Below are 19,374 nucleotides of genomic sequence, written 5' to 3'. Positions count from 1 at the left end.
GCTGAGTCAGGCCTCTTGTCAGACATCCAGATCGTCATCAGCCCCCCCCCCTCTCTGTCTCTCTCTCTCTCTGACTCTCTTGTCTCTCTCTCTCCCTGTCTCTCTCTCTCCCTGTCTCTCTCGCTCTCTGTCTCTCTCTCTCGTCTCTCTCTCTCCCTGTCTCTCTCGCTCTCTGTCTCTCTCTCTCGCTCTGTCTCCCTCTGTCTCTCTCTCTCTCCCTCTGTCTCTCTCGCTCTGTCTCCCTCTGTCTCTCTCGCTCTCTCTCCCTCTGTCTCTCTCTCTCTGACTCTCTCTCTCCCTCTGGCTCTCTCTCTCTGGGCTCAGGGCCAGATTAACCCTCTGATTGGGCTAAAAAAATAAGCTGTTGGGCCCCTTTATATGGAACCAGTTTAGCCTTCTTCCACTTTTACTTCATGATTTTCTTCATTTTCCAGAAGAGGTAATGAGCTCATTCTAACCAGCTGTTGGAGGTTGAAAGGTCACATCGTTCCCTTCTTCTCAGTTAAAGGTCTCTATTTTCATCATGAGCACAAATAGGTTTAAGTCGAACCTAATGAACTCTGTAGATATCAAGCAGCTCAGTATTCAGATCCTTTACTTAAAGTTACTGTGAGGAACTTTTAACTGGTCCCGGAGGGAGGAGGAGAGCTCAGCTCCCGGCAGCCTCCTCCTCCTCCTCCTCCGACACAGACACCGACACCACGCTGCTGGAGACCCAGGACGTATTGCTGGACCCGCTGGAGGGAAGGGAGGCACGGGAGAACCAGAACCAGGACTGAGAGGGGCAGACTGTCAGACCCTGCTGCAGTAAAATGAGAGGATTTCTAAAGAGACTCTGGCGCTCAGAGACACTACCACTTTAGACCACAGGGGGCGACAGAATCAACACTAAATGAAAGTTCCTTGTAGTAACTTTGAGTATAAATGTGTCAATACTACAGTGTAGAAATACTCTGTTACAAGTAAAAGTACAAAAGTATTACCATCAAAATATACTTAAAGTAAAAGTACTCACTATGCAGAAAGGGTCAATGATATATATATATACAGTATATCTATTACAGGATTATATTCTTAAACAGTTTTCCTAAACCAAACTAAGTGGTTTTGTTGCCTAATTTTCTGTGAAGAATGAAGTTTATTTTGAAAAGACACTGTGCATGTAACAAGAGTATATCGACACGATAACACGTGTTACTAACGTAGCGTAGAGCGCCGCAGTTTGAAGCGTCTGTATTTGATTGGTGGAAATGTGTTCAGCTCTCAATGAAGTGCACGTCGGTCACACGCTGTGAAGAAACAGACAGTCGCTGCGGTCACGTAGAGATTTATTTTATCCTTTGATTAAAAATGATCTGAAATAAACACAGTTTACATAAAGTGACGATGGTGGTGAAAAGGCCACAGAACAGGCCGTCCTTCTCAACAAGGCCACAGAGACAACAACATGGCAGCCGTTTGTTAGCGCTCATCTTCCCTCCAACACACACACACACATACACACACACACACTTAAACAAACACACACACACACACACACCTAACATACACACACAAACACAAGTAACTCCAGTCATCACACTAAACAAGCTAAAACCTCCCAAAATAAGTCTAGACAAAATTAAAAAATATTCACCTAACAACACACACACACACACACACACACACACATGCACAAACACACACACACACACACACACTTAAACAAACACACACACACACACACCTAACATACACACACAAACACAAGTAACTCACACTAAACAAGCTAAAACCTCCCAAAATAAGTCTAGAGACAAAATTAAAAAATATTCACCTAACACACACACACACACACACACACACACACACACACACTAGCATACACACATTTTATTTGCCTCTCATGGAATTAAAAATGTCAGTTTATTTTCATTCTTTTGGTTTTAATTGAGAGGCAAGTTAAGTCGGCACATACAGGATAATAATAAGTTATATTATATTATTATATTACTTTCATAAATTTGTTCATCTTTTCCCTGTAAATATATGACTCTAATTTCATAGAATTTCAGATTTTCTTTTCGCAAATTTATGACTTTATAATTTCAGAAAAAATTAAATTATTTTTTTGTAAATTTGCAATTTTTTTCCCACGTAAATATATAACTTTAATCTCTGAATGTTACGCCCCTCTCCTTGCTCCATGATTACTATTTTATTACACCTATAATGGCCCTAATGTGCCATCGCAGATATTTTACATCACTGAGCTAAACAACTAAATATAACTGTAAACCTGAAGCTGTTGTTTATTTCACCTGCTAATGTTTGGTTGTTGTGTTGTTTATTTGTGACACACTCTATGAAGGGCCGTTAGACACTATCCAGAAATACTAAACACTAATAATTGTGTTTTTTGATGATGATTTTCAGTGGATTCTCTCTGTTGAACTCTCCCTCTGTGTTCCGAGGCCGACGCTTGACATTTGGTGAATGAGCAGAGCAAACACGACTCACGTGAACAAAAGGGAGTAAAGTCCCGTCGTCTGACAAAGTAAACATGTCAGTCCGCAGCCTCGAACACAGAGATTCTCCTTATCTGACCAACAAAAAGAGTCACAGTAAACACTCGGTCACTGACTGGTGAGATGGAAACACACACACACACACACACACACACACACACACACACACACACACACACACACACACACACACACACACACACACACACACAAGTAACATGACAGCTGGTCCGTGAAGGTGGAGGTAACCCCAGGCGAGTGGAGGAAGAGGAGGAAGAGCTCAGCTCCTGATAAGCGCCAGGAACTCGTCGCGGGTTTTTGGATCTTCCCTGAAAACTCCCAACATGGTGCTGGTGACGGTTTTACTGTTCATCTTCTGAACGCCTCGCATCACCATACACATGTGACTGCGGAGAGGAAGAGAGGGGGAGTCAACACGAAAGGAAAGGAAGTGGAAAATAAAAGAAGACGCGTAAAAAAAGAGATTAGATGAAAAGATTAGAAGGAGAGGGAGGAGGAAAGAAGGAGGAGCTGTGACAGAAACATGAGGAAAGTGAAAGCAAATGAAGTGAAAGATTCATGAAGTGAAATAATTGAGGAACAGACAACAGCAAGTAAATGTGATCAAATTGAAAGTAATGGAAATGAGATCAAACAAATTTAATTAAAATATAAAAAATCAAGAAGAGGGGAAGGAAAGGAAGAGCTGTAAGGAAAGAGGAAATAGTCTCAAACAAAGGAAGTGACGGAAGTGAAAGTAAAGGGAAACGGTTCTGAGAAATTTAAATAAAGTATAAAAGTGAAAGGAAAGATGAAGGAAAGGAAGAGGTGTAACGGAAAAGAGGGCGCAAATGAAAGGAACTGAAGTGACGGAGAAAAGCGGTCAAATAAATAAATTCAATTATAAAAGAACAAGAGGTGATGGGAAGAAAGACAAGGCTGTAAGGAAAAGGGAAGTAAAGGAAAGAAAATGAAGTGATGGAACAGAGGTAGAAAATAAATAAAGGAGAATAAAAAGGAGAGCAAAGTAGAAATAAGGACAAAGAAAAAGAAGGTAAAGGAAAGAAAATGAAGTGATGGAATCGACTAATGGAAACAAGAAAGTGAACTGAAGGAAGGGAAGAGGTGTAACAGGAAAGAAAAGGAACAAAGTCAAAAGAAATGAAATGAAAATAAATAAAAGAAGAGTGGAGTAGAAACAAAGAAAAAGGAGGTGAGGAGGAAAGGAAACGAAGCGATGGATTAAGTGAAAGTAAAGGAAACGAAGAGCGTATGAAACCAAAGGGAAAATGAATAAAAACTGGGTTCCAGTTTGAACGTATACGTACGTCGCCTCGATGACCACGCCGACCCCGGTGGGGTGCAGCGCCTCGGTGATGGCCACAGCGATCTGTTTGGTCAACCTCTCCTGAACTGTGGACGCACAGACAGACGCACAAACATGAACCAGGCCGGACGGAGCAAACACACCACCAGAGTTAAGAAACACTGAACTTCAGCTTTCACTTAAATGCGGTATACCTTGTAGTCGACGGCTGTAGATTTCAACAATCCTGAGAAAAAGAGAGAGAACACTTCTCAGTAATGAATCAATATCCTCTGATCCATAGATCTCCATTCAGAACACATCAATGAGCTTCACTGCTGCTCCTTCATCCCCATGAACACACACTCTTTAGTTTATTCTGACTCAATCACACACACACACACACACACACACACACACACACACACACACACACACACACACACACACACGTCCTGCTGCCTTTAAATACTCACTAGAGCTACCGATCCAACAGTATCTAATCAATAAGCTGTATAACTCGCTGTGTGGAAGACACTGGGATGGGTAAAAAAAAAGTAAAATATTTTATGGAACACTTTGTCAATAATTCATATTTTTCATATTTACCTCAGTAAACATTGTAAACATGAGTTTATGGTCTCAATCTCTAGTTTCAAGTCTTCTTCAACACAGCATGATGTTCATTTAGTACATTATGGTCCATTTAGAGTCAAACAGACCATAAAGCAGGGGATGCTTTAGGGCGGGGCTACACAGGGATTGACAGGTCTCTACGTCACTCCTCCTCAGTCCAAATATGGTCACTTCCTGTTTATCGGTTGCAAAAAAAAACACATGGCGGTAATCGCCGAACTTGAGGCGTCAAAACATCCATCCACAAACCAATGGGTGACGTCACGATGACTACGTCCACTACTTCTATACAGTCTGTGGGTAAACCCACAGCTCCAAAACTTCCACCAAAACAATCTAGATTGATAAATAGCGCTACAGGTAAGAGGAAAAATATTTGTTTTGATTTATGGGTGAGCTGTCTCTTTAAACCAAACAACAGTCATCTTAAAGCTATTTATGGACCGACGAGGGAACAGAAGAAAATTAACAGATCTGTAGCAACGACCCGGTCTTCACCTTCGGCCTCTTGCTCTTCTCTGTGAGAAAAACCACTTTGGACAACTTTGACCTCATCCACCTCCAGGAAAATGTGAGGGGATCAAACAGGACGTACTGTACGTACATACAGGAGAGACGAGATGCTGCAGCGAGAGGAAAAAGTAGGAAAAGCTGCGTCCCTTTGATAAAACAATAATAATACATTTTATTTAGAGAGTGATTTTCATATAAAACAACACACATGATGTGCAGCTGTGACAGAAACAGGGAGGATGCAGGATTTCCACACCTGTTCATGTTATATGTGTGTTGCACATGTTCATATGACTTTACACCTGATGTGCATATTAATACACATGTGTATGCATCCTAAGTGTGTGTTTTTCTATTGTTATTGTTATTTTTATTCTCTTTATTTACGTCTAATTTACTATTTTTTATATGTGCATCTATATTTATTTTAATTAATTGTATTATAGGTTAGGTTTATTATCAGCAATATGTTATTTATGTCATTACCAGTATTTTACTTGAATATATATTGAAATTGATGCATTGTGTTTATAATTGAAAAATAATAAAATGAATAAAAAAACTTTTCATTTTATTTTTCCTTTCTTTCAATTTTAATCACAAAATGTAAATGTTTGTAATCTTACATATTGCATTTGATTTAGAGTCTGACTCTAAATGGACCATAATGTACTAAATGAACATCATGCTGTATTGAAGAAGACTTGAAACTAGAGATTGAGACCATAAACTCATGTTTACAATGTTTACTGAGGTAATAAATCAAGAGAGAAGTAGAGTCATTTTCTCATAGACTTCTATACAACCAGAGGAGTCGCCCCCTGGTGGACACTAGAGAGAATGCAGCTTTAACACACTTCCTCATTCGCTTCACTCGGCAGAACCGGAGGTTGCCGCCTGGTGGAAACATAACGTTTTATAAACGTGTATCTCCTCCCAACCTCTCCGGGTAACGAGTATCACTATTACACAACGTTTAACCACGAAGAGCTGCAAATCCACCAAACCAGCCTGAACATGAAGAACATCTGAAACCATTCAGTCTGTGGAGCAGAGACGCATAGTTTTTGGACCCTGGTCAGAGCTGGAATGATGCTACGCTATGATTGGCCCGACTGCGTTCGAGGGGCGGGACTTAGCAAAGGGTAGTTCAGATGTGAACCAGGAGGTCAGTAAAGTGTGATGGATGTTTACAACAGATGGTTTGGGTGATAATTTTACTGTTTTCCTTCTGCCATGTCGCCAGATCTCAGCCCAAAAAACTATGGAAATAAGACCAAAGTGGTATGAAACCAGATTTTCCTTTGAAGCATTCTTACATCTCTGTAATATTTCTTTGCTTTCTCTCAGCTCGACCAGGACAGAGCTTTTAGTTCCAATCGCAATGTGAGTCAGCATGTTCAGTACGGGATAGTAAGGGGTGTTAGTGCGATAAGCCTGAAGGTATTGGGGTCAGTGGGATCAGATTCTACGCTAGTACACACACACACACACACACACACACACACAGTTTAATAATCTGCTTAATCACACACTAGCTCTCACTCTCTCTCACACATGCACATAATTGAGAGTACATTTACTCACCTGGCCAGCTTGCTGAGGCCCAGAACTCTCTTATTGGGGAGGTAACCGATGTGAACCTTCACCCAGGGAGAAAGTTCAAGATCAGATATTTTATATGCGTTGAACCTGTTTCCACTAAAGCGAGACAGGTGGTGCAGTAGCTCATGGAAGCAGATGCATGTGAGCACCGCCATTTATACCAAGGGATACTCTTATTTTGGAGGGGTGGTCTTTGTTAATGAAAAGCAAAAACAACATTATTCTGAGTGAAACTAAATCTGGAGTAAAACATCCTGACATTCATAGTCCCCAGAGGATGAATCCTGATGTTTTGGGCTGCACTCAGACCATAGAAATAAAGAAAGGACTAGAACGGAAGAGATGAATCAACGTAGATGAATGGTCAGAGAGGCGGCCATCTTTATGTGTACCGTTGTTATTGCACCTGTTGCAGCGGGCTCACTTCCGTATAAACTAAACAGAAACGGCAAGTCGCAGACTCACTGAGGTGAAGTTTTGCGGTAACGACTAAAACGGCAATCTCCATTTTCTTATCTACTAGTTAAATGACTGCGGAAAGCAGTTCAATGTCGGTTCTACTCTGAGTCATTTATTCAGGGGAACATTTTCCCCCTTTGACCAACACTCAGAAAACTGCTGGCTAGATTTCCATTAAATTAACGGTGGCCGTTCATGTCTCAGGGGATGACTCCATGACCTCATGACCGTTCCACAAGTGTTTTCCTCTTCCAACCCACACGTTGAGTTAGTTTGGTGAGTTATCGAACCATGCCTGTCGAAATTGTGATATTGTTTATTTCTGTGTAAATATTTCTCTCTATTATCTAGTTTTTTAAAAAGCACTTCCATATTAAAATGTATTATTATTATTAGTTCAATTGTTGTAATTGTTACACAGTAAGTAAGTCACCTGTACCTCAAACTGCCTTTTATTTTAAAATACGAGAAGGCAGATGTTTTCCCTCAAGTGTACTTTAAGTTGTGAGCTCTTGTGGTGTAAAGTAGTTCTTATATGATCGATGTGACGGAAGCAGCAGGAAAAGACGAAGATGAGAGCGGAGCAGGTGGACGAACAAAAGACAACAGGAGGAAGAGATGGAGTCGTCAGCTGGAGAATCATTGATGTCTGTAGGCTCTAATTCTCTAACACACACACATACACACACACACACACACACACACACACACACACACGCACACACACTCACAGTCCACTCAAATGTCAGATGCAATTTGTTGACGAGACGAGAGAAAGGGCAGCGGCAACAAGCGTGCAGAGATCTCTTTTTCCTCCAGTTTCCTCCCTCTCTGCAGCGGCCTGACATATCGACATCAAACAGACGGACCGTGACGGCTGCTTTTCCACTTATCTGCTCACGTTATTCATGTTTACTGGCACCCGCTGGGGTGTGACGACAAAAAAGTCATCACAATGATAGATTTATTAAATAGTAGCCACTTTTAGTTCATAGATTAGGTTTGTTTCCCGCAAACTAAACTCTGATAAACTCACTGTACATTTAGCAACGAAAGGGACGGAGGCAGAGACTGAGTGACTGTGACTCCAAATGAATGCAGAAGTTGCTCTGTGTCTTACAGACGCATGTCGGCAACGGAGGTGGCGTTTTGCCCCAGAACATCCGGACAATTTATCAAGCTGTAAAACGTTAAATTAAAACTTTCAGCAGCATCAATAAAGTGGTTGTTTTGTATCTTTTAACTTTTCCTCTTTACTAGATCATAAAACATATACAAAATAAAAGATATAATTTGTATGGATTAAAACAAATCTTGTCATCAGTAGTTTTAATGATGTATTATTCAAGTTAGTGTTAACAAAACTACTGGATTTATTTAAGATTATCACCAAAAACTACATTTTACAGATGACATGTGAACACATCATGATAACGTTATAATGTACCTTCAGCCAGTACTCATGTTCACTGAGCAGAGCCTGAAGGCATCATGATGTAACTGAAGTGAACCTCCGTTGGTTAGCCGTTAGCGGTGCTGCTAACGTTACTAGCTCTCCTCCTGTTGGTTAATTAAAAATGTTAATTAATGAAAAGAGGACACACAAAACAACGCTCTCAAACTAGGGACACCCTAAAGTGTCCCAACTTCTCTCAAACTAGTATCCCTACGGTTTACACTTAAATCATCAATATCCTGAAAGTACACCACACTGATACCATGTTTAGGGCTTTTAAAGGTGAATGAATGTGTGTATTCTCTTTAGAGGCTGATCACAAAGTAACAAACAGTCTGTAACAAACAGACATATCAAACAGCCAGCGGCTACCTGACCAATAATAGAGGAGGAGGAGGAGGTCTCTCTCTCTCTCTCTGGTGAGTCACTCAGAGACACAACAGACAGACAGATGGACAGATGAGAGAGGCTGCTGACGATGACGAGGGGAGGGAGGAGGTTTAGAGACATAAAAAGCCACCTGACAGCCACCACACACACATACACACACACACACACACACACACACACACACACACACACACACACACACACGCACACACACACACACACACACACACAGGAAGTGTGGTAAGTGTGTGTGTGGTTCACTGCTGTCATCAGAGCCCATTTACACATGGTGGAAAAAGATCAGCTGCCAGCCATTATTGTTTTAAACGAACATGCACCTGCGGGTGAAGGTGGAGTGATGAGGGAAGACGAGGAAGCAGAATCAGAGAGGAGGGAAGAGGCCAATTTAGGTTTCTTAGTGGAGACTAATGATGTGAGGAGGAGGAGGAGGCTAAGACAAACGCAGGATAAACAGATCTCAGCTAATCTCATTGTTCCTCATGTTCTCTGCTGTTCAGACCAGCGGCCTCCAGATAAAATGTTTCTGTCAGATTCACATCTCTTTCTATGTTTGTGACAATCTTTATATATTGAATTATAAATATTTGCAGCTTCCTCCAAGCAAAAACAAAAGTCCACTTTATTGATTATATCAGAAAGCAAAGCGACTCGGCTGCAGAAAAGTAGTTTCTAGTATGAATTCATGTGCTTGGTGCTTACTGGAGATCAGCGTATCTGGACATTGCATTAACAATTATGTCTCTGGCAACCATCTTTGTTCTTTTATCGTATGTCAGTGGGTTTATCAGGGTGGGGGGCCGGGATGTAGTTTGTGTTTTTGATAATACTTGTTCTAAAAGTTCAAAAATAAAATGTAAGAAATAAATCAAAAAGAAAAAAATGTCCTTTATTCTGCCTGGGTTTGGGGGCCCAACAAGTTAGCTTAGCTTAGCATAAAGACTTCAAACAGAAGTAAACAGCTAACCTGGCTCCTAGAGAAAATGGTGCGAATAATATAGCTTAGCCTTCTGCTAACCTCCTCAATGCTAAGCTATTAGAGAGATGGAGAGAAATGTTGCTAACAGACTAAAGTATTGAAGAGACGGCCCACTCTTGGGCTTATTTTCTGCAACCAGTGTTGCATAAAAGAATGGTGGAATTAACAAGCTAACTAGTGGAGGGCTGGCTACGTAGCTAGCTTGCTAATTTCACCATTCTTTCATGCAACACTGGTTACAGAAAGTGATCCGAACAAAGTTGTCCCTCATCTGGCGATAGCGCTGTGCTTTCCTACGCTGTGATAAGAGCGTGTCGATCAAGCATTAATTGTCAAAGTCAAACTTTCGGAGCGACGGTGGCGCTAGTTAAAAGGTCAGAGGGTCACTATAATGATCAAGAATCATCCTCTGGGGATCACGAATATTCACATGAAATGTCTTAATCTTCATTCAACATGATCTCCGAATTTAAATGAAAAACTACCAGCTTCTTAAACCAGAGGAGGAAGACCTGTCTGTGCTCACCCTGCCGAAGATTGGCACCAGGTGATGTTCACACATGGAGAACATGTCGATGTCTTTGACGATCACCATCTCGTCGTGGTCTTCGTCGAAGATGGCGTCGTTCAGCACATCTGCAGAGAAAATTTTAAATAAAACAGAGACATGAAACGAATGAATCTCGTGTAATTCTGAAACATTTTTTAATTTACAGAATTACCACCCAAACTATCTTTCTGTATATTATATCATTTCACCATTAGTCCATTTACTGAATTTATTCATTCATCTCAATACTTATTTCCAACATATTTCTTTCAGAATTAGCTTTTTTTATATTCTATTTATGTTATTAATATATCAACCAACAACTGCATTTAATAATACTGTTATAATTGAAAGGAACAATATGTGCCACCGCGACCCGATCCCGGATAAGTGGTAGAAAATAGACGGATGGAATATGTGTCACATAATACAAATTTAAAGAAATGTTTGTATTTATTGTATTATTGCATTTTCATTACTACCACACAGTTTATAACGTATACCGTCTCACCAACAGGAAAAAAATAAACAACTGATTAAAAAAAGGGAAAGAATGATACCGACTAAAATAAAAAAAGTAAAGTAAATAAATAAAAAGGGCTGGTTTTCGCAAACCCGTTCAATGAACCAACTACTGTATCTATTTGTATCCATTTAGGCGTGTGGATTATTTTACAGATGAATTGCTTATTTACTAAAAAGCTATTTTACTCTGAGTTTTCCTGCTGTATTTGTACCTTATCTTACGTCTTTTGAAAGTGTTTATCTCCAGATTTTTTTAAAATGTGCATAAAAACCGTCCTCCATCACTTTCTGTCCCCTTCGGGGACGGACAGATAGAAACCACGAGGGACGTTCTATTCACCGCCGATCTGCCGCTTTTTTATCGCAGACTTTGGTGTCTCTCTGGCAAACAGTCGCTGTCTAATTATAGCTCTGCTTCCATACGCTCCTTCCTGTAGTTGCTTTATTGCATTTTTTTAGTTGCCGGGGGTCCAATAAACCGCTTTATCTGTTTGTGATGACGTAGACGCCTCTCGCGCTCACAGCGGCATCTTTTAATTTCCTGACTGGCTATCTGTTGGAGGGAACGGGGGGGGGGGCAATGAAACAACAGAGGACAGACTTGTTGCTTCAGTCTCTGCTGCTTATTGTGTGAAAACAGGTTGTTTAACGCATTCAGACTCTCTTTAAGTCTCTTTTTTAAATATTTCTGTTTGTCCGATTATAACGTCATGGCGCCATTCATCATGAAGATCTTTCCCAACACCACACACACACATTGTTGTTTTTGACTTTTGATAGCGTTTTCTCTGCAGGTGAGGCTTTCTGCTTTGGGACAACGAGCTTCTCTTCCGGCTAGAGATATCTTAATAGTAAATGTTAACATATTTCTCTGTATGAGTGAACACTTTGACATGTCGGTGACGCTACCGGATAAATCAGAGGATCACCAAAGTCAGTAAGATTCGACCTCTGGAGATCACGAATGTCTGTCGCCATGTTGTATTTTTCACAACCAATGAACAGAAGTGACCATATTTGACTGTGGAGTGACATAGAGAGGCTGTATATGTCTCTGGTAGAGACCTGTCAATCACAGTAGCCCCGCCCCTAAAGCATCCCCTGCTTTATGGTCTGTTTGACTCTAAATGGACCATAATGTACTAAATGAACATCATGCTGTATTGAAGAAGACTTGAAACTAGAGATTGAGACCATAAACTCATGTTTACAATGTTTACTGAGGTAATAAATCAAGAGAGAAGTAGAGTCATTTTCTCATAGACTTCTATACAACCAGAGGAGTCGCCCCCTGGTGGACACTAGAGAGAATGCAGCTTTAAGACACTTCCTCATTGGCTCCACTCGGTAGAACTGGAGGTTGCCGCCTGGTTTGGGCCAAAGTGGTGGACCGACCCACCGACACTGCCATCCCTACAACCACAGCGCTTATGTGGCAAAAAAATGGAAACAAACAACTCTTGTTGCCCACCTGACCTCTACAATGGACAGTAAGAAAAAACTGAGCACAACTCCTGGACACACTTTAAACCTCATTGAAGCAACAACAGGAGGAGCTGATTCTGGATGTTGTTTGCCTTCAGGTCGACACTGTAATAAAGTGGTAATCCAGTTTGGAGTCAGTCTCAAAGAACAAAGTTAAAGTGAAAGAATGACTTTGCTGTTCGCGTTGATCTGGGAATGGGGCGACAACACAGCGACAAAAACACAACCAGACACCTGAACTGTTGGTAATTATTTGTCATTTTCGCCCTTTGTGCCTCTCAGTAAATAAGTCTAATAAACATGGAGGATTGTATAAAACCTGATCTCCTGACTATTCTTGTTTGTTGTCCCTCTTGAAGTTGTTGTGTTCCCAGAACTCAACCAGAGCTGAAACAATCAGTTATTATTAGTTATTAATCGATTAGAACACCGACGCAGAGCAATCAGCTGATAGTTCTTCGTAGGTTCCTCACTACGAGAGACACATTGGTAACGTATTGATTGCAGTCGCTTTAATGAGAATAGCTGCATCCCTAATCTAAAGTACAGCGTCACTATTTCTGATAGAAACGATGAACAGAACTACAAGATAAGACCCAAGTTGTTGCAATAAAGAGGAATTAGACTCCTGCTCATTACAGCTTCTTACACCACCAGTTACAGTTACAATTGCATCTCCCCCCCCCCCCCCCCCCACACACACCCTGAAGGATAATAACGTTAAGTCAGCCTTAACTAAATAAAGGGCAGCTGGTGAGGACTGTCGGTTCGGACGCCCTGGGTGACAGAAAGACAAGGCGGTCATCAGGTAATGACAGTGTTGCTCATCATCAGCTCTACGTTTCATAGTGCTGCCTCCTGTGTGTGTGTGTGTGTGTGTGTGTGTGTGTGTGTGAGTGTGTGTGTGTGTGTGTGTAAATGAATATCCCACCCACACACACACACACACAAAGAGTGAATAGGCCACATGTTGACACATTCTGAATGAAGCAGGGAACAGTGGAGTGAATGACAACGTAAACAAGGTTATTCATTTATTGTTCCGGCAACCAGAAGTGTGTGTGTGTACTGTCTCTCTCACACACACACACACACACACACACACACACACACACACACACACACACACACACACACACACACACACACACACACACACACACACACACACACACACACACACACACACACACACACATATTTCCGTAACATATTCTTAATCTGTGGCTATATTTATGACTCATCCCTTCAAATTCCTGCCTCTAAAAACACAAAGAAACATACAAACATTTGTAACAAGCTATTTATTTCCCAGTTTCCCTAATAATATTATTATTTATGGGATATAATATTTTTTTTCAGGAAATTGCCTTTTCTTTCCCCGGTTTATTTAAAAAGACTTTTATTGACTTCTTCTACAGACCGTGCTGCCTTCTGATTGGAGAACACAAAAAGCATTTTTGTGTGTTTGTTCCTAACAACTACACGTTCGTCAAAGTCACAACAGGTGTTGGGTGCAGTAGCTGATGTCAGTCAGGGTGACACGCAATCTGGTTTAGAATGTGTCTTCAACACTGAAACACTTTGTCCAAACCAGAGTTATTACAATCTCCGGGAACACGGTGGCATCGTCAAAAAGAACACAAACTTGTCAGAGGGAGAAAATCTTTTAGTTAAAGCAGGGTATGCTTTAGGGCGGGGCTTACTGTGATTGACAGGTCTCTACCACCTTGCCTTAGAACTTTAACCCTTTCAGTGTTTCTTCAGTTCATGAGAGTTGATTGTAACATGTTGGTAGCCTTAAAATGTCTTATTCAGCATTCATTTGTACTTCTGTTTCCAAAAAAACAAGATGGTGACGGCTAAAATCGCCGAACTCTAGGCTCCATAACTTTAGTCCACAAACCAATGGGTGACGTCACGATGACTATGTCCACTACTGATATATCATGGAACGGATAAAGGTGGTTATTAGTGCTTTTTAATCACGATGAACTACATCATTTCGCGACCGTGGCTCATGGGGTAGCGAGGGTTGTCCGGTAACCGTGAGGTCAGCGGTTCGATCCTTGGCTGCTACGTGTTCTGTGCCGAAGTGTCTCTGAGCAAGACACTGAACCCTTGCTCGGGTACCAACAGCTCTCCGGGCGCCTGTCATTGGCAGCCCACTGCTCCCTATATACAGGGATGGGTCAAATGCAGAGACAAATTTCCCCCTTAACGGGATCAATATAGTAAAAAATAAAATAAAAATAAAAATAATTTTCCTCCACAGCAGAGCAACAGCATTTGATCACCTGGTCACCCGCCTGCTCCACCGGCTCATCACCTGGTTTTACCGCGGCTCAGTTTAGCAAGGTGTGTTTCTGAAGCGCCCGCGGCCTGTGAGACACGCCTCGGTGCAATCGGGGCCATGAGGCTCCTGTAACGTCACAAACTCAAGATTTCCTGTTTAATCTCTGCATTTCTTTTTGCTCACTCCTTGTCGGTCATGTGCTCGACAACAAGAGGATTTTCAGCTCATGCTTTGTTCAAAGCTGAACCCGTGACCTGCACACACACACACACACACACACACAAGTGAACTCTCTGATCAAACAGTGACACTCACTCAGAAATGCTATAACTCTCCACAAACATCCAGTTCTGGAAACTACATGTGTTTTTTTGTGTTCTCTGCTTTTCCAACAAGTCTAAAAGGGGGAGTCTCCTGCAACAGCCAATCAGCAGACACGACGGAGCACCGCCGCGTCCTGCAGAACACACGTGTGTCTTCACCATCTTCACCAGCGCCCATCCTCTGGGACAAATTCACTGGGTGCTCTTCACATTTATGTCTCCTGTCGCTGCATTCCTTCCTTGTTTCATACAGTGTTACAACACACAAACATCCCCCACAACAGAACAAACTACCTCCAGATGGAGTTCAGAGGGGGGGGCAGATCCCCGACTCCAGCCACTCCAACGAGCCGGCACCATGTGGATGAAACCGTTCCACACACATGACTCAGTAAATCTCACCGATAGTTTTGAGGAGTTGAAGGGTTTTTGTCGGTTGTAACACCGAAATCACGCACATAAATCTCTTCAGTGATGTTTCACCTTCAATAAACTTCCTTAAATTCAAGTCCGGTTCCCAAACTTTCCATAAAAATAAGAACTATGTCTGTGTATGAAATGATGCACAAGGGCCTGGGGGCTGTTAGTAACGAGTCATTTCTTCATGGATTCATCTGGATACTATTTATTTAATTAATAATTTACTCTATTATATGTCAGAAAATAAAAATGATTCTTTAAGGCAGGGTTGGTAATCTTCTTCAAAATTATTTTGGATATTTTTGTTGAAATTATTATTTTTTTTTTCCAGGGACAATGCACACTAATCAACAGTTGCACTGTAAGTGAGCCAGAGTTAGCCACAGAGGCTAATTTCCATCTGCTGTCCCCGGCCAGATGTTTCAAGGCAGCCTAAAAAGCAAAATCTCAAATTGAAACGGAATTAAAATGCATAGAGAAACAGACAGCAACGTATAGACAAAACCAATACACAGCAAAAGAAAAGTGTACGACATTAAAGCAGAGCAGACACAACAGGTTTCAGCATGCGTCACGCAGAACAGACCCACCTACAGGACAAGCACATATAACACTGAAGCACATAACATACACATCAAAAAAATGGAAAATAGCAACACTGAACAAGACAAATGCACATATAGGCGAAACAAGCAGGCAGGACAGACAGCACATCAATGCTGGCACACCTGATTGGCAACAAGCCATTCCTTGAAGTTATGCTCGGGGCGATTGTGGCTAAGTGGATAGCAGGGCCGTCTTTCAATCAGAGGGTCAGCGATTCGAACCCCGGCTCCGACTCCGCTAGTCGCATGTCGATGTGTCCTTGAGCAAGACACTTAACCCCAAAATTGCTCCCGTAGCTGTGCCTACGGTGTAGAAATGTGATAGACTCTGAATTGTAAATGTAATGTATGCTTGAATGTTTTGTGTGCGTATGTGTGGTGGCAGAGCATTCCACGAGTGAGCTGCCTTCACAGAGAATGTAGATTTACTAAACGAGCTTGACCTATGTGGAATTACACAATCACCTCTTGAAGCAGATCTAGTGAGTCTGCTGCTTTGAGTGCTTTGTGTAATAAAATCACTAAGTGGAGGCGGGGCCATACCATGTACAATTTTTAAAACCAGACACACATCAGTGAATTTAATGATGTTCTCCCAACTCAGGATATGGTGTTTGGTGAGGATATTGCAGTGATGGTGACTTTTGGGTTTTTTATCAAGTGTTTTTAGGGCTTGTTTATGGAGAATATGAATGGATTTTAATGTTGTAATGTTTTAATTTCTTTACATCCTGACAGAAATCAATGAATCAAATACTCTGACAAAATAAATGAATACATGTGGTATCTGTGGCTGATGCAGGACATTAATAATGTAATGATTGGAGTCTCCAACACACTGCAAGCTTGGTCATCTTAAGAAACTAGCACCTTATCCAACCAACCTAAAGAAACACAGCCAAGTGTTGCCAACTCCTCGTCCAATGAAAGTAGTAATGATTAGCTCCAAAACGTCGCTAAATCTAGTAAGAAAATCACCAAGTGGTCCCGTCAGACCTCCCTCCAAAGACACTCCCCTTAAATGATCATCATGAGCCTAAACAACCAACATGGCCGGTCAGTGGTGCTGCGAGCTACTTTCATTGGAAACGAGTTTTTAGGTTCGATAAATTTTAAAATCTGTCTCTCAAGATTACCAGCTTTAAGCCCAAAGCCGCGTCTTCAAAGCGCTTGTTTTGCTCCGACCAACAGTCCAAAACCCAAAAGATATTCAGTTCACGATGTAACTATAGAGAGGCCAAGTACTACTAAATAAATATACAGTAGTCAATGGAGAGAAACAGTTCCATGAATTACAAATGTGACGTTTGTCAATTAACAAGATCATTTTGCACATCAAGGAAGTTGAAGTTTATCATGAAACTGTTGAAAATACGTAATTAGAAAGACCAAACAGTGAAAGTCTTGACGTCTCTCTGAAGGTACGATGTGTGTGTGTTTGGTACCAGGGTGTTCTCACAACAACGTTCTTTCTCTTAAAAACATATTACGTAAGGAAGTGAAGGAGTATTTATACACCGCGGTACTGCTTCTGCTGAAATACTCAAATTAAAGTACAAATACCTCAAACCTTGAGGTACTCTGACCTTCGTCAATTTTAAATAGGATCATAGCTCAACCTCTGGCTGCATTGGGGAGAACAAGTAAAAGCATCTAAGCCTGGTTTTCATTCACTCTTCATGGCTTTGTGTCAGCTCTTGGTTGCCGAATATGAAAATGTGGTGGTCGTTAAAACGCTCCGGTGCACGTGCAGCGATGTCTGGTTCCTGTTCTGACTTTTTAAAGGCACAGTGTGTTGGATCTGATCCATCTAGCGGTCCTTTAACAAGAACATTTAAACATAACTGATAAAACAATAAAAATAATAAAATGTTGTGGTACATGTTTGCACCATTTTGCAGTCCCTATAATTTGTATGTACTTATATAATAATAACAAAATAATATTTGGCAACCATTAGTCATGATTACTGGTGAGCAGCAGGTCCACCTGGATCTCCTCTGACATTGATGGAAGACGTTTTCACATTTATTTTTATGCCAAATCAAAAAATATAACAATACTAAAATAAAAACGTTTTAAATAAAAACACTGCGTCCTGCATTCATAAACCAAAAAATAAACAAATAAGTAAGCCAAACATGATAATGACAGCAAAATGCACCTAAAGGAAAAGAAAATGATGAGAATGTTCTCTGTTCAACTTTAAATTAGGGATGTTGTGATTCTTCAGACCGATAGCTGGTCAGATATCAGTGTTTGATCAATAAGCTGTAAGCCTCACTGTGGAGGTGACTGGGACCATTCTTCTATGTGTAAGGAAACAATAACAACAATATTAACAATAACAATGCTCATATCAATATTGTTATTAACAATATCAACAGCAACATTATTATTAATCATCTTATTATTATTATTATCATGATTAGTAATAATGTTTGCTGTCCCTATATTATTTATGTTCTTATAACTACTCTTATTGTACAAAGTAACTACAAGAAACTAAAGTATAAAGCAGAGTTAAATACTTCAGTATCTCAAGAAGTTTAGGTCCAAACATATCTTGTGATCTGTCTTCACGTATATAATATTATATATATACATATATATTATTAGAGTGAAGAGAGTTTTTGGGACCAGTGTTCTCTCCTTTAACTGACACCTGTTGACAAATCCAAACAGCCTCTGAGCGGTTTGCGGATTTAAAAAACTCACCGATGATTTTCTCCTGGTACCCTTTGGTGAAGAACTGCATGGCGGTGGCGGCCCTCCACGGGGTCTTGAGGAGCCCCTGCCGCTGCGGGTCCTCTCCGAGCCCCCGCAGGATGGTGGTGTAAGCAGCGGCCAGGGACGGCAGGCTCGACTCGTTGTCCTCTACACTCCTCGTGCGCTCCTCCCTCCAGCTCTCCATCACGGGCTGGTGCGCGCCGGACTCCGCGCCCGGATTCTGCGCTCCTGCTGCAGCCGATGTTGCTGCTGCTGCAGCGGTGCGTCCGGAGCCGCCCGGTGCCGGACACTTCACCATCCCGTCAAAGTGTCCGTTCAGCACGGCGCCGCGGTCCGGCTTCTCCGTGGAGCCGTACTGAGTCTGTTCGGAGTCCTCCATCACTTCTTCTTCTGTGGTTTATTTCGGATTCCTCTCGGCGGAGCACTTGTTGAGCAAGTTTGTTGTTTGATGTTTCACTTGTTTGTCTTTGGTTCAATGTGCGCGCTCCTCGCGCTGTCTCGGCATCCTCGAGGATTTATAAGAGCAGGATAATCCAGGGAGAGCTCCCATTGGCTGGCCAGCTCCAGGGAG

General features: G+C 41.5%; 1 protein-coding gene across 1 annotated transcript; it reads right to left on the bottom strand.

Annotated features, from left to right (window-relative positions):
* Positions 1–1,311: 1,311 nt before the first annotated feature.
* Positions 1,312–19,293, bottom strand: gch1 (GTP cyclohydrolase 1). The gene is made up of 6 exons (XM_076078703.1): positions 18,792–19,293; positions 10,396–10,505; positions 6,550–6,605; positions 4,029–4,060; positions 3,836–3,920; positions 1,312–2,914 (listed from the first exon to the last, which is right to left on the bottom strand). Exons 1-6 carry the CDS (start codon positions 19,180–19,182, stop codon positions 2,788–2,790), a joined length of 801 nt encoding a protein of 266 aa, XP_075934818.1. The 5' UTR covers positions 19,183–19,293; the 3' UTR covers positions 1,312–2,787.
* Positions 19,294–19,374: the final 81 nt, after the last annotated feature.

The sequence above is a fragment of the Anarhichas minor genome, unplaced genomic scaffold (assembly GCF_050575085.1).
Source record: "Anarhichas minor isolate MPS153535 unplaced genomic scaffold, ASM5057508v1 ptg000067l, whole genome shotgun sequence".
Lineage (NCBI taxonomy): Eukaryota > Metazoa > Chordata > Actinopteri > Perciformes > Anarhichadidae > Anarhichas > Anarhichas minor.
The sequence above is the reverse complement of the archived record's forward strand: the minus strand, read 5'-3'. Positions and strand labels throughout refer to the sequence as shown.